Source organism: Colletotrichum godetiae (assembly GCF_030913485.1).
Source record: "Colletotrichum godetiae strain CBS 193.32 chromosome Unknown BDP55scaffold_23, whole genome shotgun sequence".
Taxonomy (NCBI): Eukaryota; Fungi; Ascomycota; class Sordariomycetes; order Glomerellales; family Glomerellaceae; genus Colletotrichum; species Colletotrichum godetiae.
In genome coordinates, this window is record NW_026851271.1 from 39,295 (window position 1) to 56,708 (window position 17,414).

General features: G+C 50.7%; 4 protein-coding genes across 4 annotated transcripts; 2 read left to right on the forward strand and 2 right to left on the reverse strand.

Moving 5' to 3' along the window:
• Positions 1 to 862: 862 nt before the first annotated feature.
• Positions 863 to 2,891, reverse strand: BDP55DRAFT_163309 (TAP-like protein-domain-containing protein). The gene is made up of 2 exons (XM_060565703.1): positions 1,930 to 2,891; positions 863 to 1,875 (listed from the first exon to the last, which is right to left on the reverse strand). The coding sequence occupies exons 1-2, from the start codon at positions 2,749 to 2,751 to the stop codon at positions 925 to 927; spliced, it is 1,773 nt and encodes a 590-aa protein (XP_060428867.1). The 5' UTR covers positions 2,752 to 2,891; the 3' UTR covers positions 863 to 924.
• A 5,899-nt stretch (positions 2,892 to 8,790) lies between these two features.
• Positions 8,791 to 10,458, forward strand: BDP55DRAFT_694280 (G protein-coupled glucose receptor regulating Gpa2-domain-containing protein; the record flags this gene model as incomplete). Its single annotated transcript, XM_060577332.1, has 2 exons — positions 8,791 to 9,492; positions 9,544 to 10,458. 2 exons carry the CDS (start codon positions 8,791 to 8,793, stop codon positions 10,456 to 10,458), a joined length of 1,617 nt encoding a protein of 538 aa, XP_060428868.1.
• Positions 10,459 to 12,037: 1,579 nt separating this feature from the next.
• On the reverse strand, positions 12,038 to 14,047 carry BDP55DRAFT_768874 (sugar transporter; the record flags this gene model as incomplete). Its single annotated transcript, XM_060581038.1, has 7 exons — positions 12,038 to 12,229; positions 12,280 to 12,470; positions 12,540 to 12,838; positions 12,906 to 13,184; positions 13,243 to 13,317; positions 13,400 to 13,778; positions 13,837 to 14,047. The coding sequence occupies 7 exons, from the start codon at positions 14,045 to 14,047 to the stop codon at positions 12,092 to 12,094; spliced, it is 1,572 nt and encodes a 523-aa protein (XP_060428869.1). The 3' UTR covers positions 12,038 to 12,091.
• A 521-nt stretch (positions 14,048 to 14,568) lies between these two features.
• On the forward strand, positions 14,569 to 16,255 carry BDP55DRAFT_163473 (uncharacterized protein). Its single transcript, XM_060565704.1, has 4 exons — positions 14,569 to 15,027; positions 15,096 to 15,302; positions 15,357 to 15,600; positions 15,656 to 16,255. Exons 1-4 carry the CDS (start codon positions 14,696 to 14,698, stop codon positions 16,241 to 16,243), a joined length of 1,371 nt encoding a protein of 456 aa, XP_060428870.1. The 5' UTR covers positions 14,569 to 14,695; the 3' UTR covers positions 16,244 to 16,255.
• The last annotated feature ends 1,159 nt before the right edge of the window (positions 16,256 to 17,414 follow it).

Below are 17,414 nucleotides of genomic sequence, written 5' to 3' on the forward strand. Positions count from 1 at the left end.
GCTTGTCCATACCAGGGGTTAGGACTTTAGCTTATGAGCTCTCCAAAATTACCGTGACCGTCTCAAGATGTCAAGTTAGTATTACATATTTTGGGAAGGCGGTACCTTTGACAGAGCTGCACCACCAAGACTGGGCGCCACCCCGTTTATAGCCTTGCAGGTTTATTGCCCTGCCACCTCGACTGTCGGATAGAAAATTGGCTGAGAGTGGTTTTGGTGCATTTGAGAAAGTTTCCTCATTGTCTAAAATGTGAACACTGGGAGTATGCTCCCTGTTCACTGGTCAGGGGGAAGCAGTCTGTCGAAGCTGATGCTTATGTCTACCCTCCATACTAAACTCACTTTTGTCGCCAAGAAATGGGGTCCGGCATTGGTCCAAGTCTTCAATTTAAATCCATCTAGTCAGCAAAACCTTCTTCGACCGACTGATGCGCAAAAAAAGGTAACTCCCAAGCGTGAAGTCGAACTCAAGGGGTCGAGGTCCGTCTCACCAGAGGCATGTAGAACCCCCCCGTCCCCAGCTGAGTGGTCCATACTAATCGCTGGACTACAGCGCACGAGGTGTTTAAATCCTGTTTGTTTACTGGTATAGGCGGAATACCTTGATCATCAAGGCTGGCTAGGCGATGGACTCGACAGTGGCTGACCTGGACGTTCTTGTGGCTGTGGGGGGCTTGAGTCTATGTATACTCCCACCCAGTTTCAATGGCATCCATATCCTCACTTTTTATGGTTCTCTTCTTATAATACCTGTTCCTCCTGAGCAAGAGCAGCTCTCACGCGAACTTTGCCTTTCATAGTGCGGCATGTGGGGAGTCATTTCATAGCACAGTAGTTCTCTGCATATGCTTGTCGGAGATGGATATCAAACTTGGGATTAGGTTTAAATAAATATGAATGGGTGAATTACAAGGTGTTTGTCGATCAGAACCAGTGAAAGTCTCCCAAAGGAGGCAACATGTACTCTACATCTCTAGAGTTGAGAATAGAGGTGCAGTTCTCCTTATCGGCGGGAATCGTCGGCTTGCATTCCGACTCGCAGACAGTACCACTCTCGGGCAGTTTGCCCTCGTAAAAGTACTCCCGAACAATTTTGACGAGACAAAGACTTGGGTTGGATGTCGCGCCATGTCCAGATGTCTCCTGGATTACCACAGCCGATCCAGGATGGCCCCTTTGAACATGCAGAGCGTTCCGGAGAGGAGTGATGGGATCGTATCGGCTGGAATTGATCAAAAGTCGTGCAGCAGGGGCTTTGGAGTCGTTGGCATTTGCAGCAGGGCTGGTGAAAGGTCCCGTGAACGAGTAAGGAGGGCGAATCTTGCGGCCGGCACAGGAGATTGGGACTGCGCCAGTCACGGCAGTTCCAGTGGTCTCGGATTGGTTCTTCAATTCCTTAACCAGGTTTTCGTAGAAGGAGATGTTGCGATTGACCAAATCATCCACAATGTCGGTGCAGAGAACACCAGACAAGACATCAGAGTCCCAGTTGTACTGGGGAAGGTCATTATCCTCCAAGTCGCAGACAAGTTTGATGGACTCGGGGGTTAGGAAGTTTGCGAGAATGGAGGAGTTGCCCTCCAAAAGCGCGCTGAGACCCAGAGCAAGTGGTTCGAATGAGACCAACGGAGTATACATCGCGGAGAAAATCGCTTGGCGAATGACTGGCGAACCGAGGACAGCCGGGCGGTCGTTGTAGGCGAAAGAGATGGGGTTGCTATCCATCTCATCGAGGAAGTTGGCGACTCGGGCTTTGATATCTGAGCCGGACTTATCGGATGGCTCAAAAAGTGGGCAATCTTCCCCCGATCCAAAGCAAACCGCGTAGAATTGGTCCACGATCTTCTCCACGTCATTGATGTTGTTTTGAAAGGTCTGTTGGATATGATTAGCATCGGGATGAACCCTCAAGACGTACGTAAGACTTACACCAGCTGCCCAGTCATCGCCATCAACGACAGCATCAATCCATATCCTACCAATACGCTCAGGGAACATTGAAGCAAAGGTATTGCCCAGGTAGGTTCCATATGAAATACCAATGTACTGCAGACGAGCTACCTCGGCATCCTTGGGCTTGGTCTTCCCTGACTCCTTCCAGCGTAGGTCGTCAATGCGATCAATAATCTCCACCATGTCACGGGCCACGGACGCAGTGTTCATATGGCCCCAGATGCTATCAACACCATTCTCCTCGCAGAGGGCACTCTGGGCAGTAGCATCGGCCCAGTGATAGCCAAGGGCGTCATCGATAGGGGGCAAAATGAAGTCACGTTCCTGGGAAAGCCTGCGGGCGAATTGGTCTCCTTTGAAGCAGTCGGCGCGAGGCGTGCTGGTGTTGACACCACGGGGATCAAACCCAATGATCTCATAGTTGCGGTCCCGGCCGAGGACCTTTTGCAATATAGGAGCAAAGGAGTAAGCGAACCCAGTCCCAGAACCACTCGGCCCGCCGGGGTTGATGAGAATACTGCCGGCAAACGATGGGTCGTCGTTCGGAACGGTAGCTGGAAGTTTGACGATGCCGATGGACGCAGTGCTGTTTTTGGTTGGGTTTGACCAGTCGAGGGGGACTTCTAGTCGGGCACACTGGAAGCCGTCACCACAGTCATAGTAGTGTAGGTCTTTAGTTGGTTTCGTGTCGATCCAGCTGAAGGCGTTGGTTGAGTTTGTACTTCTTGTCGTCAAGGGTAGAGAGACTGCTTGGCTGAGGCCGAAGACGGACCCAGCTATGAGAAGAGAAAAAAACATCGTGAAGAATGTAATCGGCGTTCAATCAAAGCTTATTCTCTTGACCGATGCCGAGGGATCTGAAGGATATGACAATCTGAGCAGCCGCTGGCTCGTGTATCTACAATGACAAGTCGTCTGAGAAGTCGAGGCAACAGATGGTATTTCAATAAATTCTGAGATCCTCAATCTGAGCGACCCATTATCCAGCTGAGACATTCAACTTAGCCAAAGTACTTCCATCACTGATGGCCGCAACCAAATAACAGATGTCACCGATGTTTGGCCCATGTAGGATCATGATGCTAGTCAGCCTGCCAGGCAGGCACATCTCGCCCTGGCAGTGTGTATACTGCTACTCTCGTATTCTCTTAGCTGCGTTGGTGCTAGTCGCATCTGTCCACCCCATCCTGATTGGCAAATATGCATTGAGCCACATTATTGTCCACGTAACTTCCTGCGGGCTATGCCTTGGTCGATCTCGTAAAATCGGGAAGCCGTCTGGTGGCATGAGCTGCAAACTGAGCTTGAAGCCAGAAAAGAGAAATAGCAGATGTTTCAAGGCTTTCAATGTATCAGAACGAACATATTCGAAGCATTGGTTTTGCTATGGCGCGAAAATTGCAGGTACCAGCTCTCGAGTAGAAAAGGTAATTAGCATACTCCAAAAGCTGAAGCAGGGGATATTTTCCGGATTATCACGTGGTTTTCGTCACTTAAGCCTACCTACGCCTGCACTTCTGCTGAAAAGGCTCGGTCGGGAGAAACTCTCAAATGCACGGAGAATCATGTATGAATTCTTGAATTTCCTCCGAGGGGAGCTCTTGTTGTTTTGTGTTACGTTATAGGTACTTGATGGTATTTGGGCCTGCAGAAGGAACATTGCCAAGAGGCTAAACTCTTAGCGAGTGGCTGAACCGCAGCACGATGCTGACGACTGCGTCATGTCAAGTTGTACCCGCCCTCGCACTGCCCGGGGCGCGGGACTTTCGGACGCCAGAATAGGCGACCAGCAGTCGGAGTTCTATTCTCAGACTCTGGAACTTTGGCACAACCGCCCTGGGTCGATGTTTCAACGTCATCATCATCGAGGTCTGGAACCAAGGCGTTGCCGACCCAATGCTATGCCACGTCACAAAGGATACGGTTTCTAAGCCTCGTTAGCAAGTTCTCTAGGTAAGTAGGCGAATAGTGGCTCACTGGCTACTCAATGATACTGATGATTCCGATTGGATTGATCGAGTCCGTGAATAACAAGACTGGGCGAAGAGTGGCCAGAATGAACCAGAGACAACTCAGGTAACAGCACCGCATGACAATGCGATCATATTCTCACCCTTCAGTCGAGCTGTCTACAGCAGACCAAATTACATGAGCCATGGAAAGTGCTTGGTAATTTCGGTGACTGAAATATGATACCAGGCTGTAAGATCTTTGCTTCTTGTGTTGAATTCCGTAATTTGTGCACTAAGACTTAAGAATTAGTAATGTACGTGTTTGTCTAAGGAGCTATCGCACTCTAGGGCGACGTGACCTCGGACTACCTTACGAGTCACATATTTCCAGGGAATAGAAGGAACCGTGGCGGTCAGAACAAACATGTGAAGTAAGTCCATGTTCTGACGGGATTCGATGTGGTGATTCCTTATTTTACCTAGACCTTCTTCCTGTACGATTGACTTAAGTCTGGACATGTTGAGAACTTCTCTGGCATCCAATCCTTGGATGAATAGTCATATCTATACGTCTGCTATACAGGAACCCATCTTGGAGTAATTTTTGCTGGCTGTTATTTGAGTATTTGTTATACCACTTGCAGAAGAAAGTAAGTGAGTAACATTTCCGGCGTCAGACGTGTCGTCTACCTAGTGTCCTTCTGTGGTAGTCGAGTTGACCAGTCAGAGATCGAATGAGACCACATGCAGTGCGGCCTACTAACCTAACTTGCCCGGATAATAGGCTCTCTGAGTTTCGATTGGCATTCAACAACAATAGCCAGCACCTACTTACCATCCTCAAAAAGCTTCTTACTAAAAAGCGACATAACAAAGATTTAGTTCAAGGTTTTCGACAATTGACATTGGTTCGCACACGTAACCTGATATCGAATAGCTTTCATGACTGATGTGTGCTGATTAGTGAACACAAGTGCTACTGCTAGGCTTGGCAAAGTGCCGGTGGGCGAAGATATTCACAAGTCAATCTTCTTGGTTCCCTGAAGTCCTCGGCATGACTTCTACCTTGCTCAGCCGAGGGCAGGTTATTGCTCGGCCGACCTAGGATGGCCACAATTACCCCGGTAACAAAGGCTCCATGTTGACATTATTCTTATCCTCTAAACCTTATCGTCTAGAATTACGTGTCTGCATTAGGATGCTACTCACACCCGAGACAGCCGGTGGGAGCCACCCTTTGAGTTCCCTGATATGGTCACGTCACACGCCATCGAAATGTCTGAATAATGGCAATTGTGGCTAAGTGCTTTTGATGTCTTGGCAAGACTAAGCGAAACCAGGCTACTAGCTGATGGCCAGGCACGACCTTTGCAGCGCGATATCACTACGATATGAAGCCCTTGGCGGTCATGTTGTGGACGTTGAGTCATTGACAGTGAGATTCCCAGAATTACCGAGGCTTCTCGAAAAGATGGGCTAAATGATTGAGTAAGGTGGTCAAGCTTTGAGAAAACATCATTCAAGTCCAGCTACGCCGTGGCCGGGGAAAAATTTCCTCGCATGCATGTACTATCACAATTTTCGTCTGCCTCCTAAAGTGGTATGTGCTTGTAACTAAGAAGGGGTGGAAACGCTATGCGACTACCGGCTGTTAAAAAAGCGGAAACAGCTACGCTCATTATCAGCCAGCTATGCTGCACGCTTTAGTGATTGTGTTCCCTGTTCCCGGGGATGTAATCTAGATCAGCTGCCCAGCTGGCTTACCTGACATCCGAGTTTTATTTCGCTATTCCGCTGGAAGACCTGTGCTATCATCCATGGACTCCGCTGCCATCTATGCGAGTACCTCATCTAGTTTAGCATGTTTCAAACTCCGCAAGGAGAGCGGACAGCTTGAGCGGAGCCTTGATACAATTCTCCATAGGTCAGAGCACGCGTCGGTCATTGTAATGATACCCGCTAGCCAATCATGATAGAAGCAGTACGGCAGTTAGAAATGATGTCAACGCCTGAGCCGGCAGTTGGTGATAGGGGCATCCGCGGCGTGCCGGAACGTGCCGTGACAGCCGAAATGGATAAATTCTCGGAAAAGCCTTTTTTAAGGCAACGTTTATCAAAGGAAGTCTCGTCAAGAAATTTGTGGCTTCTTCCTAGCATGTCGTCCAGGAAACAAATATAACTTGTATACTGAATTTGGTTCCTGAGTCCTGAAGGGAAAGACCTTTATGCAAGTGACTGACATACTTTGGATGCCGCGCTTACTCACTATGTAAGGTCGCATGCAACTGTGTCAGCCTCGTGAAGTTCGAAGAACTCAAGTCCAGCATAGATGACACAGAGTTCGTGCACTCACAAAGACAAGACTAGGGTGCACGCTGATATCCGAGGTATAGTCACGTCTATGGTCTGGCTTGGCTGTTTCTTGGGATACACTATTGATCCAACATTTATTCTTTGCACCTTGATCAGCTACATGTGTTTTCGAAGACACATGACTCGGTAGGAAAGCTGTGGGTACCCCTAACGACGAGAAGGACGTGGATACTCAGCCGTGCGTAGGCTTGTCGCGATGTTGCATGTATTTAGGCCACTTGGTATTAGCGGTTCGAGAACACATCGGAAGGTTGCAGAAAAGCGTGGTTTGCCACTTCAGCGCGACTGACACGTCTTCGAATGCAAGGGGTTGTGTCCGATCCGATAAAAGTGCGAGATGTTCGCCTCCTCGCAGTTCCAAACGAGCGTAATTAAGCCAAAAGAAGAATTGTAAGCTAATATCCAACGGTTCGGCTCCGAAGTAGGTGAGTGTTGCTTGGACAGGACGGTCAGTGCTGTAGCCTAGATGCTGCAGAGAAAAAGTCAGAGCACGGTACCGCCGACACGTAGAGTGGCCGCGGATACCGCCCAGCGAGGGCGCTCGGCAATGGGAAAGATGAGAAAATGGCAATGTCCAGAAACGCGACATTAGGATCTCGGACTGTACTCCTAACACGTTTCTCGTAACAACTCAACATGGCCTCATTCCTCTCGTCCAAAGCTCGATGGCAGTCACTGATCAGATCTAAGGCCCAAGGGGGGTAAATTCAAGGCTGAAAAGAGTCATGTAAAACGGGGCAAGGAATGTCTCCCATTCGTGCGGCTGTACTACTAACATGGAATGATCCTTGACCGTGCGCGTCGGCTTGGAATGTAGTCGTAACGACGTTGCCTTTCTTCGCAGACGGCACGAGTAACGGTAAGACTCTGGGATGAACGGGAAGATGAACGGAGAGCACTCCGTGGCTAATCACGCGCAACGTAGTGCCCATCGGTAAGGCACCATCCGAAAGCGAGACGTTGGCTCCCCATAACACAGCACAGCGTGCAATAATAGTACAGTTTGCATCTTGCATTCAGCATGCTGTTTGAAGTTTGGTAAATAGATGAGATGAGGAAACCGACCGATAGATAGGCCAGAACGTTCGGTCAGTTACCCAAACTTGACTTATGCTGATTCCTTGTTTGCGATCCAATGAAAATCCGGACATCTTGATTACCACGTTGCAAGAACTTCACCATCGTCGGAAGCTTTCCGAATCTTTGCCAAAGTTCAATACCACCACGTGGGCACACGATGCTGACGCTGATTTGAAAGCAGTGTTGAGTTTGACTTGTCATGGCCTTTTGTACGATCTCGAGTTTCATAAGATCCTGTGGTTCTTAGCATACATGACAGATTCAGCCCCCACCGGCCTCGCTGCACTAGACATATCGGTGATGACAATAAGTGGATTTCCCCAGATTGATGGGCGCGGAACCGTCTTGGCGGCTGTGAAAAATGCCCGACTAGGTGGATCTCGGCCTAAAAAGTCCATCTCGGGGAGGATTATGAGTTCCGGGGCGAACACCTAACCACAATTCCGGAGGGATGGGGTGTTTACTGACCACTGCCGCAGCTCGCGTACATCAAGGCCCCACTGCAAGGAGCAGTTTTTCTTTCTGCCGATTCACCATCTGCTCAACCTCAGTCAGGGTCACCTTGGCAGAGTCCAGCCGTTCACGGTGCCTCACTCGAAAAGGCGGAATTGGGGGCGGAAATGATTACGGCTTGCGGGAGACGCACGTCCACACCAAGGCTCAACTCGTGGCATCACGTCGTGCTCGGACAATTGTAGGTTGAAAAAGGCATGTCGATGAGCCAATCAAAATTCTCCGAGTTATCAACCCCTGACCCATGAGGATCGTGCTTCAGAGACGCACTCAGACAGGCAGGGAGAAAGAGAGGCTTGAGTCATCCCGGTCCGCGGGACGCCGAAGCCCACGAGAGTCCGTCCAGTCGAAGACATACTTTAGCCTGGAACGATTTGGAACGGGGATGGAACATGCACACTTCTCTTTCGCTCACAGAGCGACTACAAGAGCTCGATGGCGGTACACACACATGGCAAACTCTAATCGTGAAATCTTATGAGAGATCAGGTGTTTACCATAGCGCGGCGCGCGCGCGTATTGATCCAACTTGCCTCGGAGAACAGTTGATTGTTTCCCGAGTAAATCCGAAATGGAAAGAAACGCTCGCTACCCACCCCCTCATGGCAAACGGGCTGAGTCGTTTCTATGACTCGGATTATTTTCTCCATCCGGCTGGGATAACGGTTCTTGGCACTGGCAAAGCATTGTCAGATGGTCTTTTAGATTTGCCGTTTGACGGCTGATGTTGAGGCTAGGGTGGGTTCTCTTTTAAGCTAGAGACAGTCCCTGGTCTGGACTTTCTGGACCATGCCCCCCCGACATTGGGTTTTGGAGGCTCTGTGGGATGGTATAATACCAAAAGACACCCCGTCATTGTTATCTTGATGACATCCATACGCAGCTGCAAAACGTCGTCGAACCCATCAACATTGCGGAGATGAACGAGTCGGAAGATATAGTAGACCACTACGATTCGGATAGCTCGCCGTACTCGGTCCGTCCGTTGCCACCAGTTCTCCGCCATGGCCTCGCCGCGGTGGCAACGATGGGATTTCTGTCCTTCTTCACCAGCCTGGGGTTATTGACGTTTCTCACATACAAACTGATCCAATGGCAAAATGGCCCACCGACTCCGAAGAAGGAGGATCTCATTATCAAGGTGGAGTCGCCGAAACCGACAGACGCGGCGTTCATCATTCCAAGTAACTGGACTGCGGCAACTGAAGAAGAATCCGCAAAGAAGAAGAAGGAAACGTGGTGGCAAAGAGCTATCAATGAGCCGCCGAATCAGTTTCTCGTTTTGATATTCAACTTGCTTCTCGCCGACATCCAGCAGGCGCTGGCCTTCCTACTCAATGTGGAGTGGCTGACGAGAAACGCCATTGAAGTGGGCACAGGCACTTGTTGGACTCAAGGATGGTTTGTGTCGACCGGCGACTTGGCTTCTTCCGTCTTCATCACGGGTATTGCGATCCACACCTACATGTCAATCGTCTCGACTAAAAAAATACCGACTTGGGCCTTTCACACAGCAATTATCATGATGTGGGGCTTCGTTTACGGAACAGGGATCCTCGGCGTAATTATTACAGAAAACGGGAAGAGTGAGGGCGGCCTCTATGTAAGAGCCGGTGCTTGGGTGAGTCAGTCTTGTTCATGGTCAGTGAGGCACATAATTAACACGCACCAGTGTTGGATCAACTCCAAATACCAGGACGTCCGGTTGACGCTTCATTATCTTTGGATCTTCATTTCACTGGTTCTTACGACTTTAATTTACTTCATAATATTTCTTCATCTACAGAACCTAGCTCGGCAAAGTGGCGGGGTCATTCCTTGCTGCGGACGCTCAGGGGCAGCATCAAGCCCATCAACTTGCAGCGGAGCAAGTTCAGGCACCACGTCAAGTTGTGATAATCGCAGCACAGCATCGAGCGTCTTCTGGCGTCCGATGTGTTTGACGACGATTCTGAGACGACTTCCTGGCATTCCAGATTACGCTCGACAACACACCTTCCTCTTATACCCTCTAGTTTATGTGGTCTGCACCATCCCTTTGGCCGCCGGTCGCCTCGCCTCCATGACAGGTCATGATGTGTCCCTAGGATACTTTTGCTTCGCTGGAGCTATGATTGCTTGTAACGGCTGGATGGATGTTGTCCTTTACTCTTCAACCAGACGATCCATCGTCTTCTCTTGTGAAGGGCCGCCGTCACAAGAGGTTGGCTTGGAGACGTTCTCATTCATGTGCGGCACGCCTCCCAAGTTTGGCAACACAACGATCGTCATGGGAGGCCCGACTCCCGAACAGAAACGGCTGAAGCGATACAATAAGTGGTGCGAGAAGGTTGCCCGCAAGGGCCCAAAGTCAGGCGGTCTGAAGGCACTCAAAGTCGACGGTGCCGAAAGTACAGAAACCATGAAAGGCTTCGGGATGGGAGAAGGTTCTATCATGGGCATGGCGATTCAGTGCGAGACTACCACAACAGTTTCCATCGAGGTCAACACGCTAGCGCCGCCATCTCGGCCGAAGCTTGCGGCTAGGAAGTTGAGTGATGCAAGCAGCTACAGTGCTGGATCTTCTACAACTTTAGGGAAGGACTGAGGTTAAAGACCCAATGGAGTTTGACTACATCCAGCATTTTCGCTGGGAGATGATTACGCTTATTAGACGACTACATGAGGTACACGTGTTCAGGCCTTAGCCAGCTGGTCTCACTACAGCTCACAGGGCTACTATGATATACCCAGATATGACTTAAAACTGTACAGTACAGTAACATCAAATGTAACAATTTATTCGCAGCTGAACAATGCACGTCTTCTTCCTGTCTACTCAGCTGTCTCTAGCTAAGGGAAAAGAAAAAGGCCAAAGGTGATCCCTTGCGCACTCTGCAACCATCTCAGCTGAGATCGCGGAGCTAACCGATCGACCCGAGAGCTGAGGAGACAATCCGTATTGGGATCAGTGACAGAAAGTCAGTCTGTAATCGCCGACCTCCACTTCGCCGTGTTGGCTGCAATTGGGAATCTCCTCAAAGTCAGCCTTTTTTGGACAGTTGAGATGACGGGAATAACGATCCGCAAGTCGTCCCCTATGAAATATCACTCCATTTGTAGTCTGATTTTCGTTACCCCATGAATCCACCTCAGCAAACAGCCCAGGGTTCCTAGATGAGGCCTGGCAACTCTATCTGGGGTCAAGGATAGGGTTCCCATTTGACCGCTGACAGCTGCGACATGAAACTCTTGGCGTTTGGTAAACAAGGGAAGCTCCTCCCGTAGATTCTGACGTCAGAAATTTAGACAATAAAGTTTTAAACGCGGTTTCGAGATGTGGTAGTTTAGCTCCGCTTTCGTTCTCGTTGAGTCAAAAGAAACAGATGACTGGACATCGGACTTTGAAAGGCCGTGAAATCCCCGAGGGGACTGCCAAATCAGTCAGCTTCTTGCTGTCGAAGAGGGCAATTACTGAGCTATCAGATTATGATGAGTGATTCTTGAAGAGGCTTTGTGGTGATAATGAAGGTTTCTATCTCTCAGAAAGCCATTATTATCTTCCCTCAACAGCACTTTGAATCCAGTCCAGAAAATGTCGTATCACGGGAGTGTTTTTCTGGGCGTCATGGCCTACGCCATTCCCGACTGGCCTGCATACTTTCAGTACTCTAAGATCAGCTTGCTCTAGATTTAGAATAGACAACCCAAACACATGGTACAGCAGATCTAAGTGACGGAGATCTGTGTGTCTGTCGCCCGTTTTCAGGGGTCGCGGCGCCTGGTTGCGATTGGAGGCTGGGCGAAGGATGTTGGACGTTCAGGCCGCATCTGAATCATCACGCGATTAGTCCCGAATGCAGACTGGTTGAAATTATGTGGGAGCCCGATTCTCCACGTGGATCACACGCCCGCTGGGTCTTGGCTAGAGGAAACCATACCTCCTTATTGTATGTATCCACAGGTTACAAGTCTTTACAGAGTCTGCGAGGTGAAGTTTGACCGCCGAAGCTTGTGCTGCAACCTCTCGCCGAGAGCGGGCGATCAACTAACCTCCTTGGCGAATAGCTCCGCCACGAAGCTTACAAGAAGAGTTCTAAAGACCTGACTGTAGTGCGTAGTCATATTCAAGTTTCATGCCGATATCTGTAAGCGGCTTCCATCTTTACACTTTCAAAATTGTTACAGTTGCGCATGTGGACTGGGTCTGTAGTGAAAACCTAGAAGCAACTCTAGCATCTCTACTGTTGTCCCTTTGTGCGGAACGCAATTCCGCCCTTCTCATCGAGCATCTCGTCGGCCACAACATTGACCCGGCCCATTTGAGCATCCTTACCATCGAATAGCAGCGCGATTTGCTCCAAACTAGGACCTTTGGTCTAGAAAGCGTCAACAGGCGTCCACTTGTTGTAACCAGGCTAGAGCCTACCTCGGGGAAAAACAAGTACACAACGATAAACTGGACAATAATCCAGCCAACATAGAAGAAGTAGAACTTCCAGGACATCGCCGCAATCCCAAGAGGATTAACGTAGGTATTAAAGGCTCCACAAATACCCGCGACCAGCGAAAACATGGCCATGCCCTTGGCGCGGATAGTGTAGGGAAGGATCTCGACAACTAAGAGTACAAAGCTTGTCAGCGTTTCAAAGCCTTACCGTCTCTCTGGAGTTCTGGGCCTTGACGTACTGTAGAGCATTTGTGCGCCCGTCCAGCCTAGGTTATGCACACCGCTATAGAGGTAGATGAACGCTACGGTTGTGTAGCTTGCGTGGCGGTTCCCTGTCTCGACGTAGGCGCCAGACGTGGCCGTGATGATTGCGAATACCACCCACATTCCGGCCATACTTGTCAGCATGAGGGGCCGGCGACCAACCCGCGCCGGGAGGAAGGCAAAGACAAAGGAACATGCAAAGCTGAACATCTGAGATGTTGCGGTGATCAGCGTTGTCTCGATCTGGCTTGTGATGCCTGCGCTTTTGAGCATGCTGACGTGTATCATGCCGCATTAGTTTCGTTCTCAGATATCATATTCAACTGTCTTGTGAGGCTGACCTTCCCAGATAGTACGATACCAGCCCGTTCCCAGACCACTGTTTGCATATCCCACACCAGATGATAATGAATGATCGCCAACGATTGCCAGGGGTTGCGAAGAGAGCCTTGAGATGGAAGGGATTCCTGTTTTGCGTAATCTCCGCCTCAATGGTCTCTCTGATTTCGGCGTATTCGTGCTGGACGACTGCGTCGGCGGCATCGCCGGCTCCATGGTACTTTGTGAGGATGTCAAGCGCCGTCTGCTCCTTGCCCTTGCTGCAAAGCCATCGAGGCGATCTAGAAATTGTGGCTCAGCCAGAAGGTCGACCCAAGTGCGGGTCCTTGGCAAACTTACTCCGGCAAGAAAAAGAGTCCGCAGAGCACCATCGCCGATGGAAACGCCTGAATCAGTGTCGGTGTTCTCCACGCCCTACTCAGGGTAAGGAACTGTCAGTCAGTGCACGTATTTCTCGGTCCTCGCGTGGAGAATTCCCCGCTGAGTAAAAGCATACCAAGAATCCGAAATTCGGAAACTCCCAAAGGCTACCCAAGCGGCCAAGATGGCCCCGACGCTGTATGTCGTACTGCTCAAAGCTGTTGCCGTGGCTCTATGGGCTGGGTAAGCCAGCTCCGTCATCAAGACTGTCGAAACGGAAGAGCACATGACTCCGCCCATGCCAAGAAGAATACGGCCAGCGATGAAGGCTCCATGGTTGACTGTCGCCGCGCAGATTGCTGCACCTACGATGCAAAGGGATGAGCCTGTCGCGATTGCGATGCGGCGGCCCAGACGATCTGCAATCAGGGGGATGAGAATGACCCCTAGGATATTCCCGATCCAGTAGGATGCGCTCATGGCACCTAGGAGACTTGCTTGTGGGTGGTCAAAGTCTGATCTCGATAGTATCAGCTTGTCGAATGGTATTGAGAGGAGGGGTTTATGACTGACCATCTTGCCATTTGCTAATCTGTTGAAGGTTGTTGATCAGGGATCCGTCGAAACCGTGGGCAACATCACCGAATAGAAGGAAGAAGAGACCAAAGTTGAGTGGACGGAGTCCGGGATCCTTTATCCATGATGTCGTCTTAGTGTTGAGAGGCGTGGTTGACTCTAGAGCCTGACGGTTGTCGCTGTTCTTCAATTTGGAATTCCAGCCCATCTTCGCGATCCTCTGGTGATTCTAGGTCAATCTTCATGCACGATCAAAGACGCTCGAAACGAATTCCTGGCACGAAAGACTATGACAGAACGAAATTGTATTTATTTCTTCAAGCAGTCAATTGCTTGGTATTGCTATACGCTGATTGCTACGACCTGGATGTCTTGGATTGATGGCTTGGCTGCCAATCTTGCCCTTCTACCTTCGTCAATTTCTTGGTCCACGGGTGTCGGTCGGTTGGCAACATCGACTTGGGGTTCGCCAACGCGGGGAAACAGGGAGTAGAATGGACACGAGTGCGGGGATGCCGTGGCTGAATAGCCTCTTTTACGTCGAAAACCGTCACCTACAATGGCTTATTGAAGTGCGGGGCGTTGTATCGGCGCATCGGTAGTCGGGGGAAGATCCGGGGATCACAGTCGTATCGGCGCATCGGGCGAATCGTCGCGCGGGGAACCGTCCATCTTCCTCCGCTCGGCTGATTTTCCCCCGACCCTAACTCGAGGGACCCCGCGTACGTCACCGTGATAGATTATGAAAGCGATGGAGGGACTTCTTCGTGTCGGGCTTCATTCTGTGTGTTGCATATGCTGAGCAGCTTCCAAGACATTACATTCATATACACCGGGCAAGGCTTTCAGAAGCGACATGGGTTCTCAGTTGAAGTTGCTCGCTAAGTCAGAGCTGGCATTGGATGCGCGGCGAGAGCATCGAATCAACGCCAACTCTTTCCAGCAGGATGCCTTGACGACCTTCAACGGATGGCAATACACCTGCTTCTATACTCATAAGGATGCGACAAGCAACGTCCTCTTTGTCAGTCTTGCTCGGCGGCCAATCCGTGACTCACTGGGTAGCTGGGAGACTTTGACCTTCGAGGACTACGAGCAGACTGCGGACGATGGGCACAACACCATCTCCATAGGAGTCTGTGCCGGAGACGGTACTATACATGTGTCGTTCGATCACCACTGTGACCCGTGAGCAACTCCCCAGCAGTATCTTCGCCGTATGAAGTGTTGTTAATAAGTAAATCTGCCCTATGCAGTTTGCGTTACCGCATGTCAATACGAGGCGTGGCGACGAAGCCGGAAGCTCATGAGTGGAAAACCTCACTGTTCAGTCCAACCCACAATCAGCTCCCTGGATACACTCGCACTGGCCAGCTAGGAATCGAGAAGCTTTTTCTTGAGACAACATACCCGCGCTTCATCCGCATCGACGACGACCTTCTTCTAAGCTATCGCATTGGCATGTATGTGACTGAAAGCAGTGCGCGGGGATGGGCATGGGACTGACTGAGATGCAGTGCGGGAGCAGGCTCCGATCACCTCTTCCGATATAGCAGCAAAGACCAGTCGTACTCCTACATTGGACAATTTCTTACCGGCGTCAACAATAACCCGTACATTAACGGCATCTCATACGCCAGCGGGCGCATACATGTGTCTGGCATGTATCGGGGGTTCGTATGGTACGAAGGCGTGGATGACCCAGAAGCGCGAACGCACACTGTTCAGGCCGGGCCCAATGGGCCAGAGAATAACCACAATGTGCGTAAACCCATTTTTCCGAGGACGAATCTTGTAGAGCTGACTTTGGATCCAGCTTTTCTACGTAAACAGCGACGACGGCGGAAAAACCTTCAACAACACAAAAGGCGAAAGGCTAGCGAATCTCGAAGTAGGCGAGACCGTATACCCCGACAGCGAGGGGCTCATCGTCTTCGACATCCCAATGAATAACGGCATCCTGAACCAGGAGGCGCAAGCGGCAGACGACGAAGGCGGGTTCCACGTCTTGAACCGAGAGAACGAAGTCTGGATACACTACTACCGCAGCCCGGAGGGGCGATGGAGCCGACACGCGTTGCCCGCGGACCTGCAGCCTACGCGGACGGGAGCGCGTGGGGACGTTATTGCTTTGCCGGGCAAAAAGACTGTTATCTTTGCCCTGCCGGGTAATCGAGATGATAAGCTCACCGTTATCGGTGCCAGCTTGCCTACTACGATGTCTGCGGATGGCGAGGTCACGTTGGAGTATCGCACGCTTTGGCAAGCGGATGGGTTCTCCGGCGAGCCGCAGGTTGAAACGTTCGACTCTGGGTCGCAGCAGGTGGTCTCGATTTACACACGAACTGAGGAAAAGAAAAGAAAAGTGGTGGTGCTGGACTTCGCTTTGGAGAAGGACTTTTGATTTCCCTTCACTCTTCCAACCCATCAGGTTCTGCCCTCTGAATAGTTAATCAAAATAATCGCCAACGGGGGACGATTCGAGAAGCGGGAAACCGCAGGAAATTTGTGCCGCCTGATTGTGTCTTTGAAACCGATACTCAAGATGCAACATGACGTTGGTTGCACAAGCGAAAGAAGGAAACACCAAATAAGTTGGGCGCCGTTTGCCCCGAAAGCGCAAACGGGCGAAGCGGTGTACTTTATTGGACTGAAGAAAGCAAACATGGTGGGTAAACGCCCGATAGTACCTGCGTGAGTGGGACATTGAAGGAGATCGTCATGTCCGAGATCTCTCTTCATCTCTGTCAGAATTGTCAGCAACATTGAATCGAATTCTTTCCGTATCAACTTACAAGATGCAGAGACTCTGCACCGGGAGGCAGCCGGGAGGTATGTGGTGGCAATGTAATGGGTTACTTGCCCCAGGATTAAGCGTCGGACTCACCAACAATCCACCCGCATGTCGTGCTTGAAGATACGCACATGAACGGGATCCATTGGCACAGGCGAGGCGAGCATGAAAATGGCCCAATGGCCATGTTCCACGACTGATGGGCTTCCAAGTTTCGAGCTAGAAATCCCATTCCCCTCAACCCTTCGACTGCAGTGGGCAGTGCAGGTTGCCGTAGCCCCGGCTTGGGAACAATTCACTCCAGAAAGCGGCCAGAGGAGAAGAGAAGAAAACCATCCGATCCTTGTCTTGCGCGGCTCGGTTTGCTGGCCAGCCACCGAGAGTTCCTGAGACTCTGATAGGCCGCGGGTCGTGGGTTTCCCATCCCGCTCCCTCCTGTGCCTCCCAACTCCCCTCTCTTTTCCTATCAGCCACACGGGCAACCCCCCGGCACTCGTCCGGGATTTGCTTTTTGAGCCCCGTTCCGCCAATGCCGCGCTACTGTACCTGACCTCGTGTTGGCGACCCGACAGGACCAGGCCTGGGGCCAATTATAGCGCACACGTAGCCAGTCAAAACCCCTGGCAGCCCTAAGGTCCCTCCTCGCTTGGGCTGGTTTGTTGGTTTTTATGGCTTTCCAGAGGGGAAAACACGCGCTCTCCGGTCCCCTGTTTCTGTCATCTGTTGCGGATGTTGCCTGACCTTTCTGGCGAGGCGTTCGTGAACAGCCCCAACGGCCGAA

What these genes read in the sequence shown, in the direction of transcription:
- BDP55DRAFT_163309 (XM_060565703.1), bottom strand. Translation starts at nt 2,751, where the DNA reads ATGTTTTTTTCTCTTCTCATAGCTGGGTCCGTCTTCGGCCTCAGCCAA. An exon ending in GCGATGACTGGGCAGCTGGT is followed by an intron (nt 1,876 to 1,929) that starts GTAAGTCTTACG and finishes CATATCCAACAG; the next exon opens with ACCTTTCAAAACAACATCAA.
- BDP55DRAFT_163473 (XM_060565704.1), top strand. Translation starts at nt 14,696, where the DNA reads ATGGGTTCTCAGTTGAAGTTGCTCGCTAAGTCAGAGCTGGCATTGGAT. An exon ending in TTCGATCACCACTGTGACCC is followed by an intron (nt 15,028 to 15,095) that starts GTGAGCAACTCC and finishes TGCCCTATGCAG; the next exon opens with TTTGCGTTACCGCATGTCAA. An exon ending in GGCCAGAGAATAACCACAAT is followed by an intron (nt 15,601 to 15,655) that starts GTGCGTAAACCC and finishes CTTTGGATCCAG; the next exon opens with CTTTTCTACGTAAACAGCGA.